The 25,171-nt window shown below is 52.6% G+C and overlaps 7 protein-coding genes across 7 annotated transcripts; 5 read left to right on the top strand and 2 right to left on the bottom strand.

Annotated features, from left to right (window-relative positions):
• Positions 1-926: 926 nt before the first annotated feature.
• Positions 927-3,474, top strand: DACRYDRAFT_82020 (alcohol oxidase). Its single transcript, XM_040776543.1, has 8 exons — positions 927-1,381; positions 1,427-1,594; positions 1,658-2,210; positions 2,322-2,494; positions 2,545-2,772; positions 2,823-3,060; positions 3,119-3,247; positions 3,298-3,474. Exons 1-8 carry the CDS (start codon positions 1,119-1,121, stop codon positions 3,373-3,375), a joined length of 1,830 nt encoding a protein of 609 aa, XP_040626513.1. The 5' UTR covers positions 927-1,118; the 3' UTR covers positions 3,376-3,474.
• Positions 3,475-4,068: 594 nt separating this feature from the next.
• DACRYDRAFT_95946 (MFS general substrate transporter) lies at positions 4,069-5,930 on the top strand (the record flags this gene model as incomplete). Its single annotated transcript, XM_040777333.1, has 6 exons — positions 4,069-4,262; positions 4,318-4,703; positions 4,757-5,152; positions 5,209-5,610; positions 5,663-5,855; positions 5,879-5,930. 6 exons carry the CDS (start codon positions 4,069-4,071, stop codon positions 5,928-5,930), a joined length of 1,623 nt encoding a protein of 540 aa, XP_040626512.1.
• A 514-nt stretch (positions 5,931-6,444) lies between these two features.
• DACRYDRAFT_117815 (MFS general substrate transporter) lies at positions 6,445-8,441 on the top strand (the record flags this gene model as incomplete). Its single annotated transcript, XM_040770463.1, has 6 exons — positions 6,445-6,679; positions 6,734-6,947; positions 6,999-7,096; positions 7,149-7,541; positions 7,595-7,996; positions 8,046-8,441. The coding sequence occupies 6 exons, from the start codon at positions 6,445-6,447 to the stop codon at positions 8,357-8,359; spliced, it is 1,656 nt and encodes a 551-aa protein (XP_040626511.1). The 3' UTR covers positions 8,360-8,441.
• A 230-nt stretch (positions 8,442-8,671) lies between these two features.
• DACRYDRAFT_109714 (Rad17-domain-containing protein) lies at positions 8,672-11,121 on the top strand (the record flags this gene model as incomplete). The annotated part of the gene is made up of 11 exons (XM_040768932.1): positions 8,672-8,803; positions 8,860-8,986; positions 9,037-9,077; positions 9,126-9,224; positions 9,275-9,413; positions 9,472-9,811; positions 9,856-10,116; positions 10,168-10,241; positions 10,294-10,412; positions 10,462-10,608; positions 10,657-11,121. 11 exons carry the CDS (start codon positions 8,672-8,674, stop codon positions 11,119-11,121), a joined length of 1,944 nt encoding a protein of 647 aa, XP_040626510.1.
• An 867-nt stretch (positions 11,122-11,988) lies between these two features.
• DACRYDRAFT_117813 (uncharacterized protein) lies at positions 11,989-12,491 on the bottom strand (the record flags this gene model as incomplete). The annotated part of the gene is made up of 1 exon (XM_040770462.1): positions 11,989-12,491. One exon carries the CDS (start codon positions 12,489-12,491, stop codon positions 12,114-12,116), a length of 378 nt encoding a protein of 125 aa, XP_040626509.1. The 3' UTR covers positions 11,989-12,113.
• A 1,308-nt stretch (positions 12,492-13,799) lies between these two features.
• On the bottom strand, positions 13,800-16,743 carry DACRYDRAFT_117812 (VHS-domain-containing protein; the record flags this gene model as incomplete). The annotated part of the gene is made up of 10 exons (XM_040770461.1): positions 13,800-14,021; positions 14,076-14,572; positions 14,622-15,400; positions 15,450-15,649; positions 15,705-15,923; positions 15,972-16,084; positions 16,134-16,371; positions 16,423-16,498; positions 16,554-16,641; positions 16,692-16,743. The coding sequence occupies 8 exons, from the start codon at positions 16,741-16,743 to the stop codon at positions 14,836-14,838; spliced, it is 1,551 nt and encodes a 516-aa protein (XP_040626508.1). The 3' UTR covers positions 13,800-14,021; positions 14,076-14,572; positions 14,622-14,835.
• Positions 16,744-17,912: 1,169 nt separating this feature from the next.
• Positions 17,913-24,636, top strand: DACRYDRAFT_69323 (DNA/RNA polymerase). Its single transcript, XM_040775899.1, has 5 exons — positions 17,913-18,020; positions 18,070-18,195; positions 18,250-18,643; positions 18,693-19,495; positions 19,546-24,636. Exons 1-5 carry the CDS (start codon positions 18,003-18,005, stop codon positions 24,610-24,612), a joined length of 6,408 nt encoding a protein of 2,135 aa, XP_040626507.1. The 5' UTR covers positions 17,913-18,002; the 3' UTR covers positions 24,613-24,636.
• Positions 24,637-25,171: the final 535 nt, after the last annotated feature.

The following is a 25,171-nucleotide window of genomic DNA, read 5'->3' as shown; positions in this document are numbered from 1 at the left end:
TTTCAAGTCAATCTCGATGGTCGTTCGATATAGACATCGGTAATCGGGGTCGTTGACGCCACGGCGCCGTAGAAGAACGGAATCACGTCACTGGCGAGGTCGATCCTAAGACGATTTTCGCTACCCGTGATAAGAAAAGCACTGCATTGGAAGAGCCGATTTGGGTACCATGCGTTTGGTGGTGGTAGAAGGTAAAGGTTCAGGAAAGAAAAGATCGTCGGTCGGGGCGATCTCCAAAAGCATTGCCCGATGTCCCGATCCTCCGGGTCTGTCTCCGTTTGGGGGGTGATTCTGGACCCTTTGTTGCGGGAACAATTCCGTTGTCGGTCAGCGCGTGACCTTGTAACCCCCACTTTTTTGCTCGTGTTTTCTACGGTTATTTCCAAGTCTGAAAAGCTAACGGCATGAACAGACAGACAAGATTTCAGATCAGATGTCCAATTCTGATTGGTCTGGATTCCAACTTCAGGGTTTAGAAAGAAAGGAAGTGAGGTCACAATGTTGTCATGGGGTGCTGTCACGCGTGACAGGGTTCTCTGCCCTTTCAACATGACGGCCAGGAGGTTCTCACAGCGCGCGACAGCTCCGTGATGCGTTCCTCAAGAGGATTCCCCTTCGTCTTTTACATTCTTCCACCATTATCAAGGCACGGTTTGCCGGTAATTACGCTCATCTCCGCCCCACGCTAGAACCCCACCTCGAGGTGAAGATTGCAACACCGCAGAACCGCATGTCGACGACGTCTGATCTGCGCTGGCACTTCTAGACTCGGCTCAAAGCACCGCAAGGACTTCTTGCATTGCCCACACGTACAGCAATAGATTAATAAACAAGCTATCACACAGCGGCGGCGGCGCACTCTCTGTTTTGTCACCTACATCCACCGGCATTAGCGCCTTGCCGGTAATCAGCCGCCCGAGCCAAAGGATATTGCGCGCATCTGGAAGTCAGCAGTCCGGTCCTAGCGTGTGAAATCTTGCCCAAAGGATCAAACAAGGGTCATCAATCATCACGAGCATCCGGAGGAACGGGTCGTTCCTGGAGCTTCGCGGGACAACCTGCCTATATATCTACTCTGTCCCTTGCCTGTTCTCATTCCGTGTGCAAGATTCAGCGACATGGGTTACGTCTTCTCTCGCCCGTCAGACGTCAAGCCGTTCGCGTACCTCTCCATCCCCGCCGGTTCCCAACAATATGACATCATACTGGTCGGCGCTGGCCCTGCGGGGTGTGTGCTTGCGAACCGTCTAAGCGAGGGCGGCAAATATCGCGTTCTCTTGATCGAAGCAGGCGTGGATAACAGCAAGGAGACGTTCACGAAGATTCCTGCGACTTGGGCAAGAACGCTGTGGACTGGTATCGACTGGCAGTACTATACGACGTGCGTGTCCCTTCTTTCGGAACTATCTTATCTAACGAGAAGCAGCCCGCAGAAGCATCTCGATGGACGCAGCCTATTTTGGCCCAGGGGCAAGGTCCTTGGTGGAAGTAGCAGTATCAACGCTTTGATCTATCACTGTGGTGCACCAGCGGACTTTGATGCTTGGGCTGAAGAGGAAGGTGCGGCGGGATGGGGGTATAAGGATCTTGCACCGTGCGTATTCATGTCATCCTGTCATGACTTTGTTTTGTTGTCTGCAGGCTGATATCCAAACAGATACTTCCGGTTATCGGAGACCTACACGCCTAAAGAGCATCACGCCGACGTGGATCAGACTCATCGTGGCACCTCTGGTCCATGGCAAACCTCTTTCTCCCCTCCTACCCCCGTCTTGCAGAAATACGTTTCCGCTGCGCAGACTGTTGGCATACCGTACACGCCCGACTTGAACACACCCGCCGGGACTGAGGGGGTGAACCAACTGTCGACGTTCATCGATCAGAAGGGGCACAGGAGCTCGGGGGCGACGGCTTACCTCACCCCGGACGTGCTGACGCGAGAGAATCTGACCGTGCTGACGGGCGCACGGTGTACACGTGTACTGCTGCTTGAGGGGAAAGCAGTTGGCGTGGAGCTGGTCGACGAGCAGTCGCGTACTGTCGCGAAGGAGGTGTATGTGAGCGAGGGGGGAGAGGTCATCGTCTGCGCGGGGGCAGTCAACACCCCTCAACTGCTGATGCTCAGTGGACTGGGGCCGAAGGAGGAGCTGGAGAAGGTTGGGGTGCAATGTGTCAGGGATCTGCCGATGGTTGGGAAGAATCTCCAGGATGTGAGTGCTTCTCTCACTACTCGCCTCCCGCTCTCCACGAACATCGCCAGCATATGCATCACCGTCCCTTTCTTCTCTACCAGACCAATGCTCATCCTCTCACTTTTGTAGCATCTCCAAACCTGCATCTGTATCCGTACCAAGCCCGGTCGCTCCCTCGACTTCCTCGCCACCTCACCCCTACAATCCCTCTTCCCCCTCGTGCAATGGATGCTCGGCTTCAAAGGTCTGCTGACTCGGAATGGCGCGGAAGTAGCCGCCTTCTGTCGGATGGATGATCCCAAGTGAGTTGCTCCTCCCGGTATTGCTGTGGAGCATACTCATCTGCCCTCAGGTTCGGGTTCGACGGTCCAACACACGGCGAGTACAAGTCCAACGCGCACCCCGGCACGCCAGACATGGAGATCATCGCCGCACCCGTATCGTTCGTCAATCACGGCGCAGTGAAGGGACCCTGGATGCGAGGAATCACGATTGACCCTGTCCTCCTCCAGCCGAAGAGCAAGGGCTGGGTAACGCTCCGCAGCAACGATGTATGGGAATATCCAGAGATTGAACCCAAGTGTGTGAAAGCCCTTTTAGTTTTGAACATGTACTGAATGTGCCGCTCAGCTACTTCTCCGATCCCTCAGACTACCAGTGTCTAGTACGCGGAGTGCGCGTCGCCTTGCGGATAGCGCGCTCTTCTCCCCTAGTTGAGGAATTCGACCTCCGCACGGGAAAGCATCCGAACGTGTGCAAGGATACAGAAGAGGACTGCTATAATATGGGAGACTCGAAGGAAGAGGATCTAAGTGATGAGGAGATCGGAGAGTGGGTCAAGAGGAAGGCTGAGACGCTTTATCATCCTGTGAGCCCCTCAGCATGTGATAATGCTCGGGCCGATATGCTAATATGGATGGGAACAGTGCTGTTCTGCGCGCATGGGCAAATCTCCTGAAGACAGCGCCGTAGACCTTGAACTACGCGTACACGGTATCGACCGGTTGCGCTTGGTCGACACCTCTGTCTTCCCGCGGATCGTTTCTGGGCATACAGTGCGTTTGTTCCCCATTTCGAGGTTGAGTCGGTGCTGATATAAATACAGACGGCACCGGTCATCGCCGTTGCGGAGAAGGCAGCGGTGCTAATACGCTCGGCGTTGGCGGGAAGGGAGGGGAAATGATGCTTGTACGGTAGTTTGCTTTCGATCACGTAAAGCACTTACGTTGATCTGCGTGTCGGTCTTTGGTACCATATGATATGCTCTTATGGTAATGGCTCAGATTGGAGTGATGTGACCCGATGCTGTCGTGATGTTGTCCAGAATTCCTCTTCTTCTAGAGCTCCTGCAGTAGGTTGTGGAAAGTGATCATGAGGAAGGCGTGTGTCCACTTCATGGGATTGAGGGACCTCTGTCTTGGAACTGGACCTCGAGGAAGTTCCTTCCCAGACCCGTTGAACAGAAAACATATAAGAACAGCGTGCTGGATGACTCTCTCAAGCGTCAGCATCCCTCAACATCTGCCTCAAGTGAGGCTCTACGGCCAGCAGACGTTTCCAATCTCCCTCGTTTCAATATTTCCTACGGTTAACACGTGATCCTCGGCCGACCTCCGACGTACCCTCCGCGAAACCCTGAAAGTCTGCATCATGGACTCGCGGGCTCCGGGGCGGTTCACGGCCGAAAAGCCCTATTTGGTCATGTGACCACGCGCCCATTATGGTTCTCCACGAACTTTATGAGTGTCTGTGTGCGGCTTGCACACCATGACGCACCATTCCTCGGATGATATTCAAAGATACCGGCCGCGGTATATAAAACCGCCAAGGACGGATGACAGATGATTGTCAACGTACAACATAGAAGGCCCACTGTATGGCGACGACAAGCACTACACCAACGATAGCACAGGGCGGGACGAGTTCACGCAGCCGAAACACAGCGGACGAGGCTCCTGTAGACTCACCCCCAGTATTCGAGGATAATGGGATGAATATAAATGAGATGGGCTCGGCAGTGGAGATATTGGAACAGCTAGATGGTCAGACGATCCGTGGTGGTGACGAGACGTGCGAACCGTCGACTCCCCCATACTCGGGTGCGCATTTTCATATAACAACCGAGCACGACGGCTGACATTCTCGTAGTATTCAAGCGCTGGGAGATATGGGTAATTGTTTACCTCACCTCGATCGCCGCTCTCTTTTCCCCGCTCAGCGCCAATATTTACTTCCCTGCCATACCCGTCATCGCCCAAGCGTTCAACGAACCCGTCGAGCTCATAAACGTCACCGTAACGGTGTACATGATCCTTCAGGGGACGTCACCGATGGTATGGGGGAGCTTGGCAGATTGGAAAGGATGCGGGAGAAGACCGATATACCTTGCGTGCTTGCTCCTTCTGTGCTTGAGCTGCGTGGGGCTCGCGTTGACACCGACGACAGACTATTGGCTGCTTGTCTTCCTCCGATGTGTCCAAGCGGCTGGAAGTGCGAGCTCTGTTGCCATCAGTGAGTCATGCTCCATTGGTCGCTGATATGATATTTCTAACTCTGTCGCTCAGGTGCTGGCACAATAATGGACGTAGCCGCGCCACATGAGCGCGGCACGATGCTCGCGATGTCTTCCATCGGTGCACTTGTTGCCCCCTGTATCGGACCCGTGATCGGCGGCCTACTAGCAGGTAACCTCGGCTGGCGTTCCATCTTCTGGTTTCTCTGCATCTGCTCTGGCGTCGTACTTTTGCTCGAAGCACTGTTTCTCCCTGAAACCCTCCGGACGATCACGGGTGATGGTAGTGTGCCGGCGCAGAAGTGGAACCGGCCATTTATTCCGGTGCTTTTGAGGGATGTGCAAGATGAAGGGAAGAGTCCCGACGCGGTCAGGGGGAGGAATAACCCCATCGAGATTATCAAGAGTTTTAGAAATATCGACCTTTGTATCATTCTCTGGTCAAACGGTGCGCTCGTTTTCCACTCTTGTAGAAGCTGTATTGAAACGTTGGTATTTGTATAGCGGTTCCATATTCAGTGCTCTACGGCATCCTCACGACCATGTCACCCACCTTCTTGGCTGTCATGCCCTCACTAACGGAAATCGATCTCGGCCTATGCTACCTCTCCATCGGTGCGGGCGGAATTGCCGGTGCCCTCGGCAGCGGAAAGCTGGTCGATTGGGACTTTCGAAGAGCCAAGAAGCTTGCATTACAAAAGCAAGGGATGAGGACCGAAGACGCCGCAGAGAAGGCGACCGATATAAAGGGATCGAGCAAGTACGAGGGGATAGAGTGTATCGAGCGGACGCGATTGAGGCTTAGCCCAGCGTACTGGGCTAGTTTCGTGGTGATCGTGATCGGATACGGATGGGCAGCGGAGAGGAAGGTGCATATTGCTTGCTTGTTGATATTGCAGTTCCTTGGTACGTTTCTCCTTTCACGTGCAAATCACCGTCCCTGATGGTGTCTTCCTAGCCATGTTCCAAGTGACTGCGATATTCACCCTCAACCAGACGTTGCTAATGGACCTCTTTCCCGGACGCGGTGCCTCCGTCACGGCATCGAACAACGTCGTCCGTTGTCTTACGGGTGCCGTACTCGTCTCTATCGTGGATTACATCATCAACGGTGTCGGGGTCGGATGGACGTTCACAATCCTCGGGGCGTGGTGTGTGATTACGTACCCGTTAGTCATGCTGGAGATGGCTTGGGGACCGAGATGGAGGGAGAGGAGAGCGGTTAGGGAGGAGAGGGAGAGCGAACAGAGGGAGGAGAGACAGAGAGAGAAGAGGGGAAAGAGAGCGTCGCACCACAGTTAGATGTCATATCGTCATGATTTGCCCTTAGATACATATCGCTTCACCTCCATAGAAGTCTTGTAGATTTTCCAAGGACGTTACCATTTATTACATAATAATCCCGACTTAACAAAGACCGTCTGCCGTAATTGTTACTTTGTCGGGTGAGACTGTAATCGCTTGGCAGCCCTGTCTATACCCTGCAAAAGAGTAAAACCTGGGCTGGGTAGTGTGCTCACGTGATAGTGACGTAAGAAAACACGTGACTAACCATAACGCCACCCGGTGTCCATGATGAGCACCCTCATGGGCAGGGACAGGGGACGTATTTTCTTCGTTGGTCTGCTTTGCGGGCCATGCCCGAATTATGGATTGCTCAGTCCCCTCAGCGTATTTATACTGTTCCAGGTGAATTTATCTGCGATGTACAACGCCTCGTAAACAATAACAGTGCCATCTATGGCGACACTGAACTCGCCGCAAGGATCTCCAGAAGGACCAACATCATCACATTCTCGGACACGTGAGGACGAGTCTAACGACTCCCCTCCAGTGGTCGAAAGCGACGTGATTAACACAAACGAGGTGGGTTCGGTGGTTGAACCATCGGAGCAACAGCTGGATGAGTGCCCAATAAAGGGAGAGGAGGCCTCGGCTGGAGAGCAATCTGACACTCCACCACCACCATATTCCGGTTCGTTTCCAGTTCGATGCTAACTAAACAGGATGAGGTTGACATTATTTGCAGTATTCCGTCGATGGCAAATATGGTGTATCGTTGTTCTCACGTCATGTGCTGCGCTGTTTTCCCCCCTGTCAGCGAACATATATTTCCCTGCGATTCCGGTAATCGCCACCGCGTTCAACCAGTCGATCGAAAATATCAATGTCACCGTCACGGTATACATGCTGCTTCAAGGCACGGCACCAATGGTGTGGGGCAGCTTAGCAGACTGGCACAAGTGCGGAAGAAGGCCGATCTATCTCGCTTGTCTCTCAACACTTTGCCTCAGCTGTGTGGGTCTGGCCCTAACACCCACATCGGACTATTGGCTGCTCGTTCTGTTGAGATGTTTGCAAGCGGCTGGCAGCGCAAGCTCGGTGGCAATCAGTAAGTACACTCCATGCGATCACTTGCACTTAGGAGATGAATCTGTGCACAGGTATCGGAACAATCATGGACATCGCAGAACCCAGCGAGCGCGGCACGATGGTTGCAATGGCGTCAATCGGCACCCTTGTCACCCCCAGCATTGGCCCTGTCATTGGTGGTGTTCTGGCAGGCAATCTTGGATGGCGTTCTATCTTTTGGTTTCTTTGTATCTTCTCTGGTTCGGTGATGATCCTTGAAGTTGTTTTCTTGCCAGAAACTCTCCGTGCAATCACAGGAGACGGGAGCATCCCCGCCCAGCGGTGGAACAGGCCATTCATTCCCATACTAATGAGTGGAGCAAACTACGAAGGGAAGAGTCCCGATCCATCAAGAGCGAGTAACCCACTGGAGATCTTCAAATGTTACAGGAATATCGATCTAGTTCTCCTCTTGTGGTCCATTGGTGGGTGCAATGACGTTGTATTTCGCTTCCTCCGAACTGATGAAGAAAAATAGCTGTCCCATATGCGGGACTATACTGCATACTAACTACAATGTCCCCTACCTTCCTTGCGGTGATGCCTTCCCTCACAGAGATTGACCTCGGACTGTGTTACCTTGCCACCGGCGTGGGCGGTATCGCGGGCTCTCTATGCGGCGGGCGGCTTGTCGATTGGGATTTTCGACGAGCAAAGAAGCTCGCTCTGTTGAAAAAGGGAATCGGGAGCGAGGAGGCTGCACAGATGGTTGCTAACGCTCGCGGTGGAGCCAAGTACGAGGGGATAGACAATGTCGAACGAACAAGGCTGCGACTGAGCCCGATCTACTGGAGCATCTACGTCATCATTCTTATCGGGTACGGATGGGCAATAGAGCAAAGGGTGCATATTGCGTGTCTGTTGGTCCTTCAGTTTCTTGGTAGGTCGCCTCTGAATCTTACATGATCAAGTTCTCATATTCCCATCAGCCATGTTCCAGCTCACCGCGATATTCACTTCCACCCAAACGCTGCTCATGGATCTCTTCCCGGGTCGTGGAGCGTCTGTCAGTGCCTCGAACAACCTCGTTCGCTGCCTGACGGCGGCCGTCCTTGTTTCCATCGTGGACTTCATCATCAATGCTGTCGGATATGGGTGGACATTCACTATTCTTGGCACGTGGTGTATCGTCACGTACCCGTTGTTAATCCTGGAGATGGCTTGGGGATGGAAATGGAGAGAGCGCAGGAGCGAGAGGGAAAAGAAGGAACAGGAGAAGAGTGAGCGTATGAGTAGCTCATGAGATGCACGGGATACAGCTCTCATTAGGGAGACGCTGTAGACATGAGATTTATATCCGTAGACATGTGCATAAGGACTTGAACAATATCTCACACCACGCATTGTGTCGAACATTCCAATCTCTCCGATGACTCGCTTTACCCAAAGAAATCAGTGGCAGTGCAAGGAAGCGCGCGCGTTAAACGCGTCCCTTGTCCGTTTCTCGACATGACTTGGCTTTCCTCTTTCTTATCCAATGTTATCCCCCTCTCAACTTTTATAACTGGGTCAATTTCTCAACAATATACTTAAATACCAGGTCACTCCATGAACCATGGCTCCTGGTGTGGCCAGAAAGGGCCCAGCGACAAAGAAAGGCAAGACCGACAAGCCGACCCCTAAGCATGTGCAACTTGGCCTCGCTCCTGTCCATGGAACTCAGAAGCCGTTAAGGCAGACTTCTCTGGTGCGAAGTTATATAAACTGCCAGCTGGATACGTGGGCTAACTAGGCTTGTGAAAGCCCAGATTCTCGGTTCCTATATCTCCGTCATCCTCTCAGGACGTTGACAAGACCACTCCTGTGCGGGTTGAGCATCCAGCGTCCTCTCCGAAGGGGAAAGAGAAAGCGGTTGAGGTAGACGATGACAGTACGTCTATTACTAAACCTTGCCGTGACTTATGCTGAGGGTTATTTCAGATAATCAAATGTGGGTGGACAGATATGCGCCGACGAGTTCAGTACGTGTATGCACACAATGGTCCCTCAGCTAGCCCTCATTTTCGTAGGAGAACCTTGCTGTCCACAAGCGCAAGATCGATGAAGTGAGACATTGGCTTGACGAAGCGATTACTGGTGGTCCAACCGGCAAGTTGAAGAGATATCGTGTAAGTGCTGCATCTATCGCTCCGCAATCAGTGCTTACAGGGAGAATTAGAGGCTCCTCGCGTTGACGGGTCCTGCGGGTGCCGGAAAGACGGCCACAATTCAAGTACTTGCGAAGGAGTTGGGAATTCAGATTACCGAGTGGCGAAATGATTCAGACGTGCCTTTATTCCAGCCTCTCTCGCACGAGAGTGAGTCCCCCACCAAACCAGGTGGATTACCTTCGTGTCTGATGCCACCACAATATAGGCTTTGAATCCTCATCATTCCGCTTCGAGACTTATCTATCCCACACGCATTCCGTTTTGCCTTGGAGTCCTCCCAACCCTTCCACCGCTGGGACGTCCGCTGCTCGGCTTCTGTTGCTCGAGGACTTGCCCAATGTTTTGCATGCCGATACCCGTCAAGCATTCCAATCGTACATACAGGGTTTGGTCGAGAGTGGTACGGGTCCACCTATAGTGCTGATTGTGAGTGAGAGTGGGTCAAGGGCAATGGGGGCAGACACGTGGAGGAGGGAAGAGAAGTGGGACATTAGGAATATCCTGGGTCCCCGGTTGATGAATAGTCCTTATATGATGGAGATTCAGTGAGTCAATATGTCACTACCTTATTTTATCTCATCAGTGCCAGGTTCAATGCAGTGGCCCCGACCATCATGCACACCGCCCTCTCACGAATACTATCGCAGACGCATCCAACGCCCGCTAGCTTACGACCATCACCGGAGACTCTAGATATCATCGTGGAAGGTTCAAATGGGGACATACGAAGCGCTATCAGTGCGTTGCAATTTGCCTGTCGGTTGCAGATGGCGGAAGGGGTCAAAGGCGGAGGAAGTGGGAAAAGAAGGAGAGGAAAGAAGGGAAAACCTGGAGATGAGGTCAGGAGAATGTAAGTGACCAACTCTCATATGGAGGCATAATAACTTATTTGGATTATTAGAATTGAAGGTCTTACACGGAACGAACAAATACTGGCACTTTTCCACATCATCGGGAAAATACTGTACAATAAGCGTGAGCTCGATTCCTTCCTTTTATCGAGTAGTTATTGACAGCAAACGTATAGGATACGGTGATCCCGAAGAGAAGGAAGAGCAACACCCTAAAGCGTTGGAAGAACATGCTCTTCCTCTCCCGCCCCATCTGCATGAGTTTCGGCGGCGACCCTCAAAGGTTGATCCAAACGTACGTTTCTCCAATTGCGCGAATGTCTTATATGCTGAGTCTGCCCCAGGTGCTATACGCCGATTCTCCTGTAGACATTTCTTTACTATCAACCTATTGTCATCAGAACTATCCGCAGTTTTGTACTGAGATGGACGAAATGGAAGCAGGCGCGGAATGGATAAGCTACAGCGAAGCATTTTCATTAGATCCAGAAGTATGTTGCTCATGCCTACGGATGTATGTGTTGTTCATGACAATGCAGCATTTCAATCCTCAACTTCCTGAATACGCATTTCACCTCCTAATCCGTGGGATGCTGATGTCTCTACCATCGCCCGTTCCAAGGCGCAATCAGAAGTTACTCAAAAGCGCTTTCTGGGAAATCAATCGAAAAGAAAGGGATGCGCAGGAGTCACTTCGATCATGGTCGCACCACAATCTGGAAGCTGCCCGAGAGCACCGAAGTACCGAGATGCTGGAACGGGCATGGTTGATGCGACGTGTTGGATCAGTACAGCCTAGGGAGGTGCTGGAACTAGCTTACATGCCTTGGATGCCGCCGATACGAGGCGGTGAAGTTGGACAGCAGCTGCTGGAAGGAGAAGTCCCAGATATGGAGCCGGACATGCCAATTTCCCAACGCCACAAGGTGGAAGTGGACGACGGCGAGGATCAGGAAGCTGAGAACGGGCATTGGCTAGAGGACGACGACATCGAGAGCGAGTAGTCACTTGCGTGGAGTTGCACGAGGCGATGCCTACATGCTGATGTATGCTTACGAGAATGCACAGTGTGTTCAATAAGAGAGCGTTGTCTATCGTGAAGTCCTGGATGGAACCAGTCCACGATCCCATGGAATACATTTTTGGCTCGGAAAACAATACATGGAATCAAAAGTAGACAAGATCGAACTCGGCAAGAACCTCGAGGATGACAGCTGTCACTACAATGAGCTGTGCTTATCTCCCTCTGTGACCTCGATCATGCTCACCAGAACGAGGCCTGCAGATCACAGCTTGTTCCCGGTCCACTGGGCAGCCGCTGCCCCACCCAGAAGAGCGACCATCCCCTGATTGGTGCCGAACTTCACTCCTTGGGATGACGGCTTCGCCGATGGCTTTGGCTTTGGTTTGGCATTGGACGTCTTTGCCTCAGATGCTTGAGCAGGCGGTAGCAGCGCCTCGGTAGAGGGTGACGATGTCGGGTAGTGTGCGGCCATATCGGCGTTGGTGTCGAATCAGTTTGTTTTGCTGCTCAAGTTTGAAGCGTTGCGAGGCGCTTTATATCACTGCTTCTACATCTCGGCTGACTCGTCATGACTCCGCCGCAATGGGGACTGCCTGCTTGGCGCTTCTCCGCAGTGTGGCGAAGCTCATCGATATCGCTGATGAGTTTGACTGCCGCAGATCGGGCGCTTAAGGATGACATCATTGATACAATGACTCAAGCTTCCCTGAGTTGGTCAGGCTCGAAGCCGAATGGCCTGACAAAGACAGCATCATCGGGGATTTCGGAGATGTTCGTTACACGTTTCAGTTGCAGCATCTCATACCCAAAAAAAGAAACGACTTGTGGTTGTCGTACACGTTACAGACGAAAAGACATGAATACACCGGGCAGAAGGAGACGGGCAGTACAGCAGTACAGTAAGTACAATAACGCTTCGATCATCTTCAGACCATCCAGAATCCCGAAACTAAATTTGTCGCCTAATGCAGATCACATTCTCCCACTCCGACCACCACTCTGGATCGACGCCATACCATACTTGTCCATGAGCAGCGCGAGCGCCTCGTCCCTGCTCATCTGTCCGCTCGGCTTCTGCGGCTGCTGTTTGGGATTAGGCTGCGGGTGTTCGGACTGAGGCTGCGCTTTCGCGGGCAACGGCTGGGTCTTGTCCTTCCGGCTCCAGAATGATTTTTCGGAGGGCTTGGATGGCCGAGCGCTCGGATTCGGGACAAGCGGAGAGCCGCCGTGGATGCCCATTCCGCCTTGCATGGATGCGACAGCGGCGAAGTAGTCTTTCTGCGGCTTTTGCGGAGGGAGAAGTGCCTCGGTAGAGGAAGAGCCGGAACGCGAGGAATAGGAGGCCGACATTGGGTTGTAAGGTTGGGTAGTGTGTGTGCTGGCTTGTTGACACACAATAAGGTATGCTGCGGGGGTGCTGGTTGCTCGGATTGCAGTTGATTGCCTGTCATGGACTGCAAAAGTACCTGTTATATATTCTCGTCATGGGCTGCGCCTGACGCCCAGAAAGCATAACACATGTGTACGCCCATCCATTACTCAATGGGTCAAGCGCCCAACTAGATTCGTCAAGCACTGCGGGAGAGTCACAGCTTTGTCAAGGGCTGTCAGGAGACCTCGGCTTGCGAATCGAATAGAGTGGGAAACAGGTCTCATCAGTTATTGCATTGTCATGCACAGCGCCATGCCGCAGAAGCAGGATCCTGGACGAGCTCGAGGGAGATGAATGACTGTGTCCGAGTCATAGTGACGCGTGACTCAATGATATTATTGTTGCCATGCGGTGCAGCGGAGCGGCGGCAGGCGCGCGTGGTAATCAAGTTAGTTACGGCCGGAGATTCTTCGAGAGATTTGATCCATGGGGCGTATTGTCATGCATAAGGAGAATAACATAAGCGCTGGGCAAGGCTGCGCAAAGAATCGTCGAAAATTTCCACTCTACGATGAGCGCATGGTCTGTGCCGTTGCCAGCGTTTTCGGACATGTAGACCCGCTCAAACTGCTCGCGTTGTTAGATCTGACAGCTTTGACAATGGACTCCAATCATATCCTGAGCAAGATGGTCGACAGTCGTATAGCAAGAGGTCGTAGAACCGATGTAGAGGCTCCGAACAGGCAGAGAACGGGGTGGAAGGTGTCAGAGCGTCGCTTAGCGGAATCAAGACGGCTTATGGCCTGCAGGCTCATCCTTCACTTTCAATGCCAACATCTCTCAACTCTCTCACAACAACAGTAAACAATGGCTGACAAAGTTCTTGATATCTTGCTTGTGGGCTATGGGTCGGTGGGCATCATCTGTGAGTATTTAAAGGTCTTGTGCGTATCGAGTGCTGATTGCAGGTAGAAGATACTTACGTGCTCGAAGCGTCGAAGAAGGCGCGTGTGACTGTTGTTGCTCGAGGCAACTATGAGCAGTTAGCTGGCATGTAATGTCCGGTGCATGAGGATAATACTAATGTGATGTCGGATGTCAGAGCAGGGCGCAGATATCCAAAGTGAGAAGTATGGTGATCACCCAGGTTGCAAGCCCCACCAAAGTGCGCAACTTCTAACTCGGGCGTCGACCTCTGCTGACTCTGCGCAGCGCTCCCCAGCGTCGTAGCCGCCTCTGCATATACCTACGACTACGTCCTCCTCGCGACCAAATGTCTGCCAGATGTCCTCCCAACCACCGTCCTCCTCGCACCCCTTCTCACTGCAGAGTATGTAAAAGCACACGGACTCCCTACGTTTGTGCTACTGCAGAATGGGGTAGGAATCGAGCACGACCTGGATGAGGCAGCTAGAAAGCTAGATCCAGAGGCGGTAGTGCTGAGCGCGGCGGTGTATATCGACTCGAACTTGACAGATGGGAGGGCAGGGATTGTCCAGACGGGGCCTGTACGTCTTCCTCCCCATCTTGCTCTTGCCGTTTCTCATCGGCGCCTCGACTAGGAACGCCTAGCCGTAGGAGTCTTCACTGGCGTCGGGCCCTCCACCACCCGCCCCGCGTCTCCCAAAGCCGAAGCAGCGCTCGCTACCTTCTGCTCGCTGATCACCGGAGGTGGTGGGACAATCTCTGCCGAAAGGAACATTCAGCATGCCAAGTTCCGGAAGAACATCTGGAACGCATGTGTCGCCACTCTATGCGTCCTCTCCCGACTACCGACACCGGCCTTTAGCTCCACCCCGGAGGTGACGGCGCGCATGCGGGAAGCTCTTGAGGGTGTGGCAGGAGAGATCATCGCCATAGGGCAGAAGATGGGGTATCCGATCGAGACTGAACACGCGAGGACGATCGCGAGAGAGACGCTGGACGAAGAAGATGGAAGGACGACGGAGCTTAAGCCGAGCACGCTGGTCGACGTCGAAAGGGGAGCGCCGATCGAAAGTGAGATTATCGTTGGGAGCTTGGTTAGCTGGGCAGAGGAGTATGGCGTGCCTATACCTAGGTACGTGGGTCTCTTTCCGTACACCGAGGCAAGCTGACACGCCGTGCAGGCTTCAGATGATTTATGCTCTGCTGAGCGCCATACAGGCGCAGAATACGAAGGCATGAAGGAACTTCCCGAGGGGGAGAGACGATGCACAAGTTTGATAGGGGTCATCATCTTCTTTTTGTAGATTGTCGCAACATAGAAAAACCACATCATCGCACATCCTACATCTACACAACATCCGGACTAGAACAGCACCAAATACCCTGGTCATACACTCAGAATAAGCCCTCAAGATCCGCAAACGGATCCTTGCCCTTCCCCGTCCCACCGTTTTGTGCTGGTACGGCTGGTGCTGTTGGAGGCTGCATAGGCTGCATGGGTGGGGAGTTAAAGGGACCAAACGCGTCCAGGCCGGAATGCTGTTGCTGCGCCTGCGCCTGCGGCTGCTGCCCGGTGAGCGTAGGCGTGCCTGTCCGACTACTCCCCTGCGGGACGCTCATTGTGTGAAGGTTGAAGAACCCAGGATGGGCAGGACTAGCTTGATTCTGTGGTTGAGGAGAGAATCCATCAGAGCCCGAGAACCCGGACAAGCTCCCCTGAGGGGTGTGCATCCCCCTCGTGGTTGAACCCTGAGAATAGAGGGAGGTGATCTGAGCTGGAGTAAACGGATGGTGCGCTGCTGCCTGCACTGGTGCTGCTGGTGCGGGCCCGAAGAGCCCAGCCAGGTCGTCGCTGCCGCTTGTTTGTGGAACTGCGGAATGCTGTTCGGACTCGTCGAGCGAGATAAGGTCGATGGGCTTTGCGGCAGCCGGTTCTGGTGGTGGACTTCCTGCGCCGAGCCTAGGGACAGTCAGCTCCGAAGTTCATAGCACAAGACAACAGTACGTACACTCCGCCGTGGATCTCGACTCCTTGGACGCTGAAGTCTCCCCTGAGATAGCTTTCGTACCGGTTCAGAACAGAGTTGATCAGATCGTTCAGCTCTAGGCACGTCTCGAGGACGTGCGGGTCCTCGGAGCTAGCACTTTCCGCGTCTGAAATCCACTTCTGGATCTTTGGACGTGCCTGTCGACAGATCGTTGCTACTTGCTAGAGTGTCTGAGTGTCAGATGCGATGGACGATTGGGAAGGGGATATAGCGCACATCATACGCGTCTCCCTTTGCGAATCGTTCTCCCGGTGACGCATTATTCAGCAAATCGTTGAGTAAGATAACCTTCTGTTGAACTTTCTCCAGCTCCTTGAGGGTCTGGGAGCGGTAGTCCGGCTTCGCATCGGGGTTTGCACCAGCCATGATCTTCATGAGCTCTTGCGCCGCTGCTAGGTCTCGTGGTGTGCCGCGACGAATGAGCTCTTGAAGTTTCTATTCTAACTGTTAAGTATAGGACGCATCAGCCTGTGAGATACGTACGGCAGCCTGAGCCTCGCGGTCTTCTTCTTCCAGCTCGTCTGGTGATTTGAGATTCTCGGTTGTGGGAACGAAGGATCGGTTCGTTCCTCTTGGTAAATCACGGAATCGGTAGCCTTGCCTCGATTTCAGAACAGTTATATTCCATCGGTTCGAATAGCTCACCCTTGAATCCCAGCAGCCGATGCATATCCCGAATGTTTCCAAGGTCCTCTTTCCATCTGCTCTCTTTACATATCCCCTCCCTCCAATCGTTTATCACCTCTAATATGCGCGTCATGACCGGGCCGGGATACGGTGGAGGGCGTTCGGGGAATCGTCGTACGAGCTCGTTGAGGAACTCCTTCGTAGCAACCTGAAGATGAAAAGGGTATCCAACGCTCTGAACAAGTGTTTGCAGAAGCTTATGAAGATGTCAGTGGGGATAGAGCATGGGTTGTTCAGCGAGACGTACTGTCAATGCAAGCATGTTCACTTGAGGATTGCGGTGGTTCACGTAGCGCACTATTGCCATCGCTGCCTCACGAGGGCTGTTCACAGTCGAATAAGCACCCGAATATAACACCGTATCGCACATAAACGCACGTATTCGCCTTCTTCTGTGTGATGTATCCCGCCAACTCGAGATTGAGCGCATAGTTCGGCTCGAGCAATGTCGGATCGCAACATCGGTCTGCAAGTTCGTCGGCACATCACTTGAATACGACATCGCATAGTACTCACCAACGTATAGCTGGACCGGGCTTGCCTGTTGTTGAAATGACTGGGCCAGCATGATGCTGGAGAAGGAGGTTGGTGTGCAAGTAGACCGTTGCAGCGGAGCCCTTGGACGTTCCGGATTGCTCCCGAAGGGCCGCCCTTGATGGAAGCTGCTTGCTTCACCTGCGCGACCATTGCGGAATGCTGCGTTCACTAGAGATGGAGACTTTCTGAACGTTTTCTGGTTCTTATTATGCTCTGTGATCATGACTAGTCTCAGAGAATCAAATTCCGGATCCGAAACCAGAGGTTTGAGATTTGAGTAAACTTGAATTGGGCGCAATCATTCTCAAAACTTAACCTTCTGGCAACCGTTGAAAGGCAACGTAACCTATATATCTCACACCCAGAGGTTTCCGGTTCGGCCATCTTGTCAATTTGCGATTAAAGGCAGCTTTATACCCTCAAGAATGCATGCACAGAATCCCATACCGAGCAGGTCGCATCTGGGGAATGGTGATATGCAACCCTTCTATATGGAACGATGCCAGATATGATCCAGGGCTGAACATGAACTAACCAACCAGTTCTTGGAAAGATGAAGACGTTTTGAGGCGGTGGTGTGAATGCGAACCAACACGACCTACCGCCGCCGCATATTTAGATAGTTGGTACCGTTCAACTTCACAAGTAATTCAAAAGGCCATGTCACAATCGAGAGAGGATTTGGCAATGTTGGTGTACGGAAGGAATGTCTAGAAATGGTACTCAAGAGGGCATCACTGACATCCCCTTGCATGGAGACACTTTCATTGGATATACTCACCCAATCATGAAGCTGTGAGTGCAGGCGTTGTCTGTGCATTGATGCGGGAGAATCAAACGCAACCAAATAAAAGCAAATGAAGCACCAGATATCCAACATGGTGAGCGGATCAGAACACCAGCGGATGCTTTCATTAGAAACGCGTGACGCGCGTTCTGGGCGCGTCACATACTCTCATTCTCTCACGACGCGTCCTCCATCATTCGCTTTCCATCCTCTCTTCAATGGCGCGCGGAGGGCAGAGGACTTTTGGCCTTGTATCATCGCGTGGACGAGGGCGAGGGGGTGGTGGAAACTACCGCGGCAACTTTCGTGGGCGAGGCGGCTTTCGTGGGCGTGGACGCGGTCGAGGAGGGGCACAGGCCAGCAACGGGGATGGTCCAGCCCCACAGCGAGGGGAAGACGGCACTGCACAGGAGGAAAGGTTTGAGGATGTTAGGATAAGGGACGAGATTGACGAGAAGCTGGGGTTCGTTAAGTACCAGGAAGGGCCGAAAAAGATCGGCTGGATGGTCAACATGCACCCGGTGAGCCCATAGCGCTGAATCATCGACGCGTTTATTTACGAGGTATCAGACTCTCGTCAAGGACGACGATTATGCTGGTGGGAAAGCAGGTGTGGACTTCTACTTCCTGCAAGATGACGGTGGAATGTTCAAGTGCACGATGCTTTATGAGCCGTACTTCTACATCGGTGTCAAGGTACATACTACGAGACTGATCACGCATGCACCTGGCTGAACGACTGGAAACTAGAATGGCCATGAGACGACTGTCGAAGAATGGCTCATGAAGCGGTACGAGGGTCTCATCTCTCGAATCTCCCGTGAAAAGAAAGAAGATCTGAAGATGCCAAACCACTTGCTAGGCTACCGGCGTCTCTACCTTCAGCTGTGCTTCCGCAACGTATCCGATCTCCTTACCGTGCGACGCGACATGCTTCCTCTTGCTCAAAGCAACCAGTCCAAGGCCAGTGCGATCGAGGCGTATGCCGAAGTTGTCGGAGCGGCGGATATGGGTATCGAGATGGAGATGACGGATGGAGTCGCCCCAGAAATTCGCGGTGGACGGAAAGTCGAGCCCGAAGAATGTATTCACGATATCCGAGAGTATGATGTTCCTTATTACCTGCGCGTGGGTATCGATAAAGGTGCGTGCGCTCGCGTTCTTCCACTGATCCCGACCTGACTCAACCATAGACATTCGTGTGGGAAAATGGTACACCGTCACCGCTGCTTCTGGTGAGATCACTCTCGCAGAGATGCCTGAGCGAGTGGCTCGTGCAGAGCCTGTCGTCCTCGCTTTTGATATCGAGACATCGAAAGCGCCTCTGAAGTTCCCCGATCAGAGTCTGGACCAGATCATGATGATTTCATACATGATCGATGGACAAGGATTCCTGATTACCAACCGCGAAATAGTCAGCGAAGATATTGACGACTTCGAGTACACTCCGAAAGAAGGCTTCGAAGGACCATTTACGGTGTACAACGAGAAAGACGAAGAGGCGCTTATTCGACGCTTCTTCACGCATATCCAAAGTGCTAAACCCACCGTCATCGCGACGTACAACGGCGATTCCTTCGATTTCCCCTTTGTGCAAGCACGAGCTCAGCATCACGGCATCGACATGCTCACAGAGATCGGGTTTGCGAAAGACAACGAGGACGAATTCAAATCACGTCCATGTGCCCACATGGACTGCTTTAGGTGGGTCAAGCGTGACAGTTATTTGCCGCAAGGCAGTCAAGGCTTGAAGGCAGTGACAACGGCAAAGCTCGGCTATAACCCAATCGAACTCGACCCGGAGCTGATGACGCCGTATGCTATGGAGCAGCCCCAAGTGCTCGCCCAGTATTCCGTTTCTGATGCCGTTGCAACATATTATCTCTACATGAAATACGTGCATCCTTTCGTGTTCTCGCTTTGTAACATCATTCCCCTAAATCCGGACGAAGTGCTTCGAAAGGGGACAGGGACTTTGTGCGAGACTCTGCTGATGGTGAGAGCCTCCTTTGCTCTTCAGATCACTGGGCTGATTGATTCTCCCAGGTTCAAGCATACCAGAGCGCAGTTATCATGCCCAATCGTCATGAAGAGCCTTTCGGTAACACACATGAGGGACATCTACTATCCTTCGAGACTTATGTTGGAGGCCACGTCGAGGCGTTAGAGGCTGGGGTCTTCCGGAATGACATCCCGACGCACTTCAAGATTGTGCCAGCAGCAGCTCAACAGCTGATCGACGATCTTGATCGAGCGCTTCAGTTTGCAATTGTCACCGAGTTCAAGACCACACTGGACGACGTAACGAACTACGACATCGTGAAAGCGCAGATCACTGCACTTCTCGAAGAGCTCCGTGACAACCCGATGCGACAAGACAAGCCCCTCATTTACCATTTGGACGTTGCCGCCATGTACCCCAATATCATGTTGTCGAACCGTCTGCAGCCAGACTCCGTGGTAGACGAAGCGATGTGCGCGGTGTGCGATCATAATCGCCCGGGCAAGGAATGCGATCGCAGGATGACCTGGGCATGGCGTGGCGAGTTCTTCCCCGCAAAACGCGATGAAGTTAACATGATCAGATTTGCGCTGAACAAGGAGATGTTCCCGCCGAAGTTTCCAGGAGGTTCGAAGCGACGCTACGTTGATCTCAGCCCCTCTGAACAGAACGCTCTTCTACACAAACGTATCGGCGACTATTCTCGCAGAGTGTACAAGAAGACAAAAGATACCGAAGTTGTTGTCAAGGAAGCCATCATTTGCCAGCGAGAAAATCCTTTCTATATCAACACTGTTCGCAGTTTCCGAGACCGACGTTACGAATACAAGGGTTTGCACAAGACCTGGAAGAAAAACCTCGACAAAGCCAAATCAGCAGCCTCGATGACACAGATGGACGAAGCTAACAAGATGATTGTACTTTACGATTCCCTGCAATTGGCACACAAGTGTATCTTGAACTCATTCTACGGCTATGTTATGCGCAAAGGCGCTCGGTGGCATTCCATGGAGATGGCGGGAATCACATGTCTGACCGGTGCCAACATCATTCAAATGGCTCGTCAGCTGGTCGAACAAATTGGGCGACCGCTGGAACTCGACACGGACGGTATTTGGTGTATGCTGCCAGGCACATTCCCCGACAACTTCTTCCTCGAGACGAAAGGCGGGAAGAAACTCCAATTATCGTATCCCTGTACCATGTTGAATCACCTCGTGCACGACCGATTCACGAACCACCAGTATCACGACCTGGTTGACCCAGCTACGGGGGCATATGCCGTACATAGTGAAAACTCTATCTTCTTCGAATTGGATGGGCCGTACAAAGCTATGATTCTACCATCCTCTAAAGAGGAGGACAAGCTGCTCAAAAAGCGTTACGCCGTCTTCAACGAAGATGGATCACTTGCCGAACTGAAGGGCTTCGAAGTGAAACGTCGCGGCGAACTCCAGCTCATCAAAATCTTCCAGTCCGAGATCTTCGAAAAGTTCTTAGGTGGCGAAACCCTCGACCAATGTTACGCAGAAGTCGCCAAAGTCGCCGATTCGTGGCTTGATGTGCTTTACACAAAGGCAGAGGCTCTGACAGATCAAGAGCTTGTCGATCTCATTGGCGAGTATCGTAGCATGTCTAAAACGTTGGCCGAGTATGGTGCACAGAAATCCACAGCCATCAGCACTGCGAAACGTCTTGCCGAATTCTTAGGGGCCCAGATGGTGAAGGACAAGGGTCTTGCCTGTAACTTCATTATTTCGGCTAAGCCGCAAGGTGCTCCAGTAACTGAGCGAGCGGTGCCGGTAGCTATCTTCTCAGCGGAGGAATCGATCAAACGACATTATCTAAGGAAGTGGCTGAAGGATAATAGCCTCATCAATTTTGATATGCGGTCCATCCTCGATTGGGACTACTACATTGAGCGTTTAGGCGGTGTCATCCAGAAGCTCATTACTATTCCCGCGGCCTTTCAGAAAGTGTCTAATCCAGTACCTCGGGTTCGTCATCCAGACTGGCTACATCGGCGAGTCGCAGCGCAGGAGGATAAATTTCAGCAGCACAAGATAACCAATTTCTTCCAGTCTGGCCCCAAAGTCGTTGCCGCATCGGCGGATATTGAAGATATGGCTGGGTCACAGGGCAAGGTACCGCGGGCCAAAGTCGCAGTGGTCACAAAGAAAGTGCCTTCCAAGAAGACGAAACCTCTCCCTGATTTGAAGAAGAACTATCCCGGTTGGTTGAAAGCTATGCGGCGTATCTGGAAAGTCAAGCGCGAAGAAAGACTCGGCGGCTCTACAGCTATGATAGTCCCCGCAATGTTTCGTGGTACTCAAGTCCGGGAGGCCCGTTCCTGGGACATCTTCCAGATCCGACCCACAGACAAGCCAGGCCGATTTATCATGTGGTTGCACACCGACACGGAATTCATGCCTATTCCGCTCCGAGTACCGCGGCAATTTTACGTCAATTACAAGGAGATGCCGGAAACTGGCACCTTCCTTCCTTCCTACCTCGCGGAGAACCTCACACGTACTCTACCGCACGATCAACCCTGCTTGAATCTGTTCCGGATCACTGTGCCCGAGAGCCTGTATTTGGAAGAGGAGTCACACTTTACTGGTCTCATTGCTAACGTGAACGTCGATGGCGTTTATGAAATGCAAATACCTTCGGATCTGCGAGCTGTTCTCAAACTCGGTCGCTCATGCTCCATCACACGTGAGGCCGGAATTAACCTCAACCGAGCACGCTCAACCGGACTAGACCTACATCAGCTTGAACGACCGTCAAATACGATGATCAAAAGAGCATACCTGGGAGGAGGGAAAACACTGAACTGTGCACTGCTCGTTCACTTCACTGGTGATCGCCGACATGTGTTTGCTCTGTTCCGCCCAGATGGAACTGTTGGTTTACACCTAGTCGACCCTGCCCGGGAAAGGCAGCCTCCACAGAAACTGGAAGAAGCTTACAAGGCCAAGCTCGAATTTCTACGCCAACGAAGACCTGAGTCGATATTTGAGACCGCCGTCGACTATCCTGAGGACCTTGTCGTTGATCCCGCAGTATATCACACGTCGGAAGACAGAGCTCTTAAGGCCGTCTTAGCAGCACTGAGCAAGATGCCTCAACATGCGTCCTTGCTTCTCATCTCCTCTGATAAGACCTTGTCGTACTATGAGCAAGGTGTTCCGAAGATCTCAACGTTCCCGGTGATGATGATCCCGAGCCGACCAGGTGCACATGGGATGCCCGTATTCTCGTGGCAGAAGATCGTTGTGAGCCATATGATGTCCCGCTACGTTTCGATGGGATCCTGGCTGTATCAGGAGATCCAACGGGCTGCATACCATGATGTGCCGGTCGGCAATGTGCCTGCAGATCGTGAACTGTTCTATGCGGATGTTGACTTCTCACGTCGTCTCATGGACCAAGATATTCTTTTATGGTGGTCTTACACCAATCGACCGGACCTAGGGGGCCGTGAGGATGACAGTAATATCTCCGCTGATGAGGTCTCCAATCCCGAGATTTCCGCCCCAGGATGCTTCTCAAATGTGGCCGTTGCATTGCAACTGCAACAGCTCGCTGTGGACGCCGTCATGCAGTCAGCCCTAGTGAACGAAATGGAAGGCAGCGTGGGCGGAAATGCGGCTATTGGGGCAGCATCGCACAACTTGGACGAGTACACTAACGGAGCCTCAGACGCAGCCATCACACTAGGCGACATTGTATTACCTGCATCAACATTTGCTATCCTGAAAGCTACGGTGAGGTCATGGCACGGCGACATGGTTCATGGAAACATGGACGCCAAGACGGTTCTCGATCATCTATGGCGTTGGTTGTGCAGCACAGACGCTCGCATGTTCGATCCGATATTGCAGCGTTTCGTACACCAGCTGATGAAGAAGACATTCCTGCAGCTTCTGGCCGAATTTCGCCGACTTGGCTGTAGCGTGATCTCGGCGGACTTCAGCCAAGTCATTTTGCTAACCTCCAAACCGCCCGGGACAGCTTCCGCCTTCTTGACATATCTCCTCACTGCCGTGGAAAATCAGGAATTATTCCGATACGTCAATCTCCGGATCGATCGAGTTTACGACTTTATGCTTTTCATGGATCGTAGTAACTTTGGCGGCTTTGTCCACGAAGATCTAGCTGCACTCGACAAACCAGATGGCACAGCAGCGCTGATGATGTGCTGGAACATCCAGCGTTTCCTACCGCCTACCCTGCAGAATGATTTCGCACAGATCATTCGCAAGTTTATGACCGACTTGTATGAGGACAAGCAGAAACGCGGGCACAGTAGGACACCTCTCAGAGTCATACAGAACTTGACACAGGACCAGACGGCTGTGGCAACGGCAGACAAGATGCAGGAGGTCGAACGAGTGCGGAACTATGTCTCGAATCGCCTTACCCGTAGACTCCTGGCGAAGGTGCAACAGGTCGTCGAGCGCTACGAGAAATCGACGATGAGCGAGGCCCCTGAGGTAGAAGAAGACTTCGAGTTCCCCCTTCTCCCGGGCTCGTATATCAACTTCACCTCCCCTCCGGTCGAATTTGTCAAGTTCGTGTGCGAAGTCCTCCGTCTACACAAAGACCTCTCCCTAGAAGTGGGCGTGCTGAAACGTAACCTACTAGATCTGGTGCACGTACGCGAGTTCGCCGATGAGGCACAATTCAAGAACCCCTGTGAAAGCTTCAAGCTCCCCATGGTGATCTGCACCCAGTGTTCCAGCCAGCGAGATATGGATTTCTGCAGGGATGAGGACCTGTTCCCCGACCCCGGATCGTCGAACCCCAAGACATGGGCCTGTGCAGACTGCGGACACCCGTATGATCGGGCCGCTATCGAGGTGTCCCTTATTGACAGCGTGAGAAGGCTCGTAACCGCCTTCCAGCTGCAGGATATGCGGTGCGGGAAGTGCAAGCAGATCAAGAGCGATAACCTGAGCGCGTTCTGCGCATGCTCTGGCACTTATGGGCTCACGCTTGGGAAGCAGGAGACGAGGCGGCGCTTGCGGACGGTTGTCAATGTTGCAGCGTTCCATGGCCTCAGTTTGCTAAGGGACTATACGGAAGGAGTACTGATGCGGTGGTAGGATCGGCGATGACATATCCATCCACTCCTGTCAAGAATTTATCTTTACTTTTGTTTGATTATCGCATGTATTTTCGCAAATCGTAGAATGTCATAGTTTACCTATTGTATTACCAATGCATAATATATATCCATCTTTCTAATCGACGCCATCGAGCGAGATGATTGCATTCCAGTCGAATGGCAATGTTGACGCCGCGCGTGCCGGGTGTTGTTTGCCTTATTGCGTTGCTGCCTCCCCTCTCGGGCGTGTCAGCAACGAGCAACACGACGACGTCGCCCCTTGATCTGTCACTCTCATCACTGTCTGCATAAGCAGCATACACGCCCAGACGTCGGTGTCTCCTCTTTTGACTCATTTGGACGACGAGAGCGCACCGCGTCGCGTCATTGACATCGGAAACGCTTAGGGACGATACCAGCTGAGCGATTGCCTCCTCCTGACTCTATCTCCTATATCTTAACGCCTCCGTTCCCTCTCTTGCTGTAGCACCTTTCTAAGCAGCACCCACCATCTCGCACCTCCCAATCGCACTCGCACTCGCGGTCAACTCCCATAA

Source organism: Dacryopinax primogenitus (genome assembly GCF_000292625.1).
Source record: "Dacryopinax primogenitus strain DJM-731 SS1 chromosome Unknown DACRYscaffold_15, whole genome shotgun sequence".
Taxonomy (NCBI): Eukaryota; Fungi; Basidiomycota; class Dacrymycetes; order Dacrymycetales; family Dacrymycetaceae; genus Dacryopinax; species Dacryopinax primogenitus.
This window is presented reverse-complemented; position numbering and strand designations above follow the sequence as displayed.

Coding starts and splice junctions, on each gene's coding strand:
- DACRYDRAFT_82020 (XM_040776543.1), top strand. CDS start 1,119: ATGGGTTACGTCTTCTCTCGCCCGTCAGACGTCAAGCCGTTCGCGTAC. Junction 2,495..2,544: donor TGTCGGATGGATGATCCCAA/GTGAGTTGCTCC, acceptor ATCTGCCCTCAG/GTTCGGGTTCGACGGTCCAA. Junction 3,061..3,118: donor CTGAGACGCTTTATCATCCT/GTGAGCCCCTCA, acceptor GGATGGGAACAG/TGCTGTTCTGCGCGCATGGG.
- DACRYDRAFT_69323 (XM_040775899.1), top strand. Junction 18,196..18,249: donor ACTTCTACATCGGTGTCAAG/GTACATACTACG, acceptor ACTGGAAACTAG/AATGGCCATGAGACGACTGT. Junction 18,644..18,692: donor GCGCGTGGGTATCGATAAAG/GTGCGTGCGCTC, acceptor ACTCAACCATAG/ACATTCGTGTGGGAAAATGG.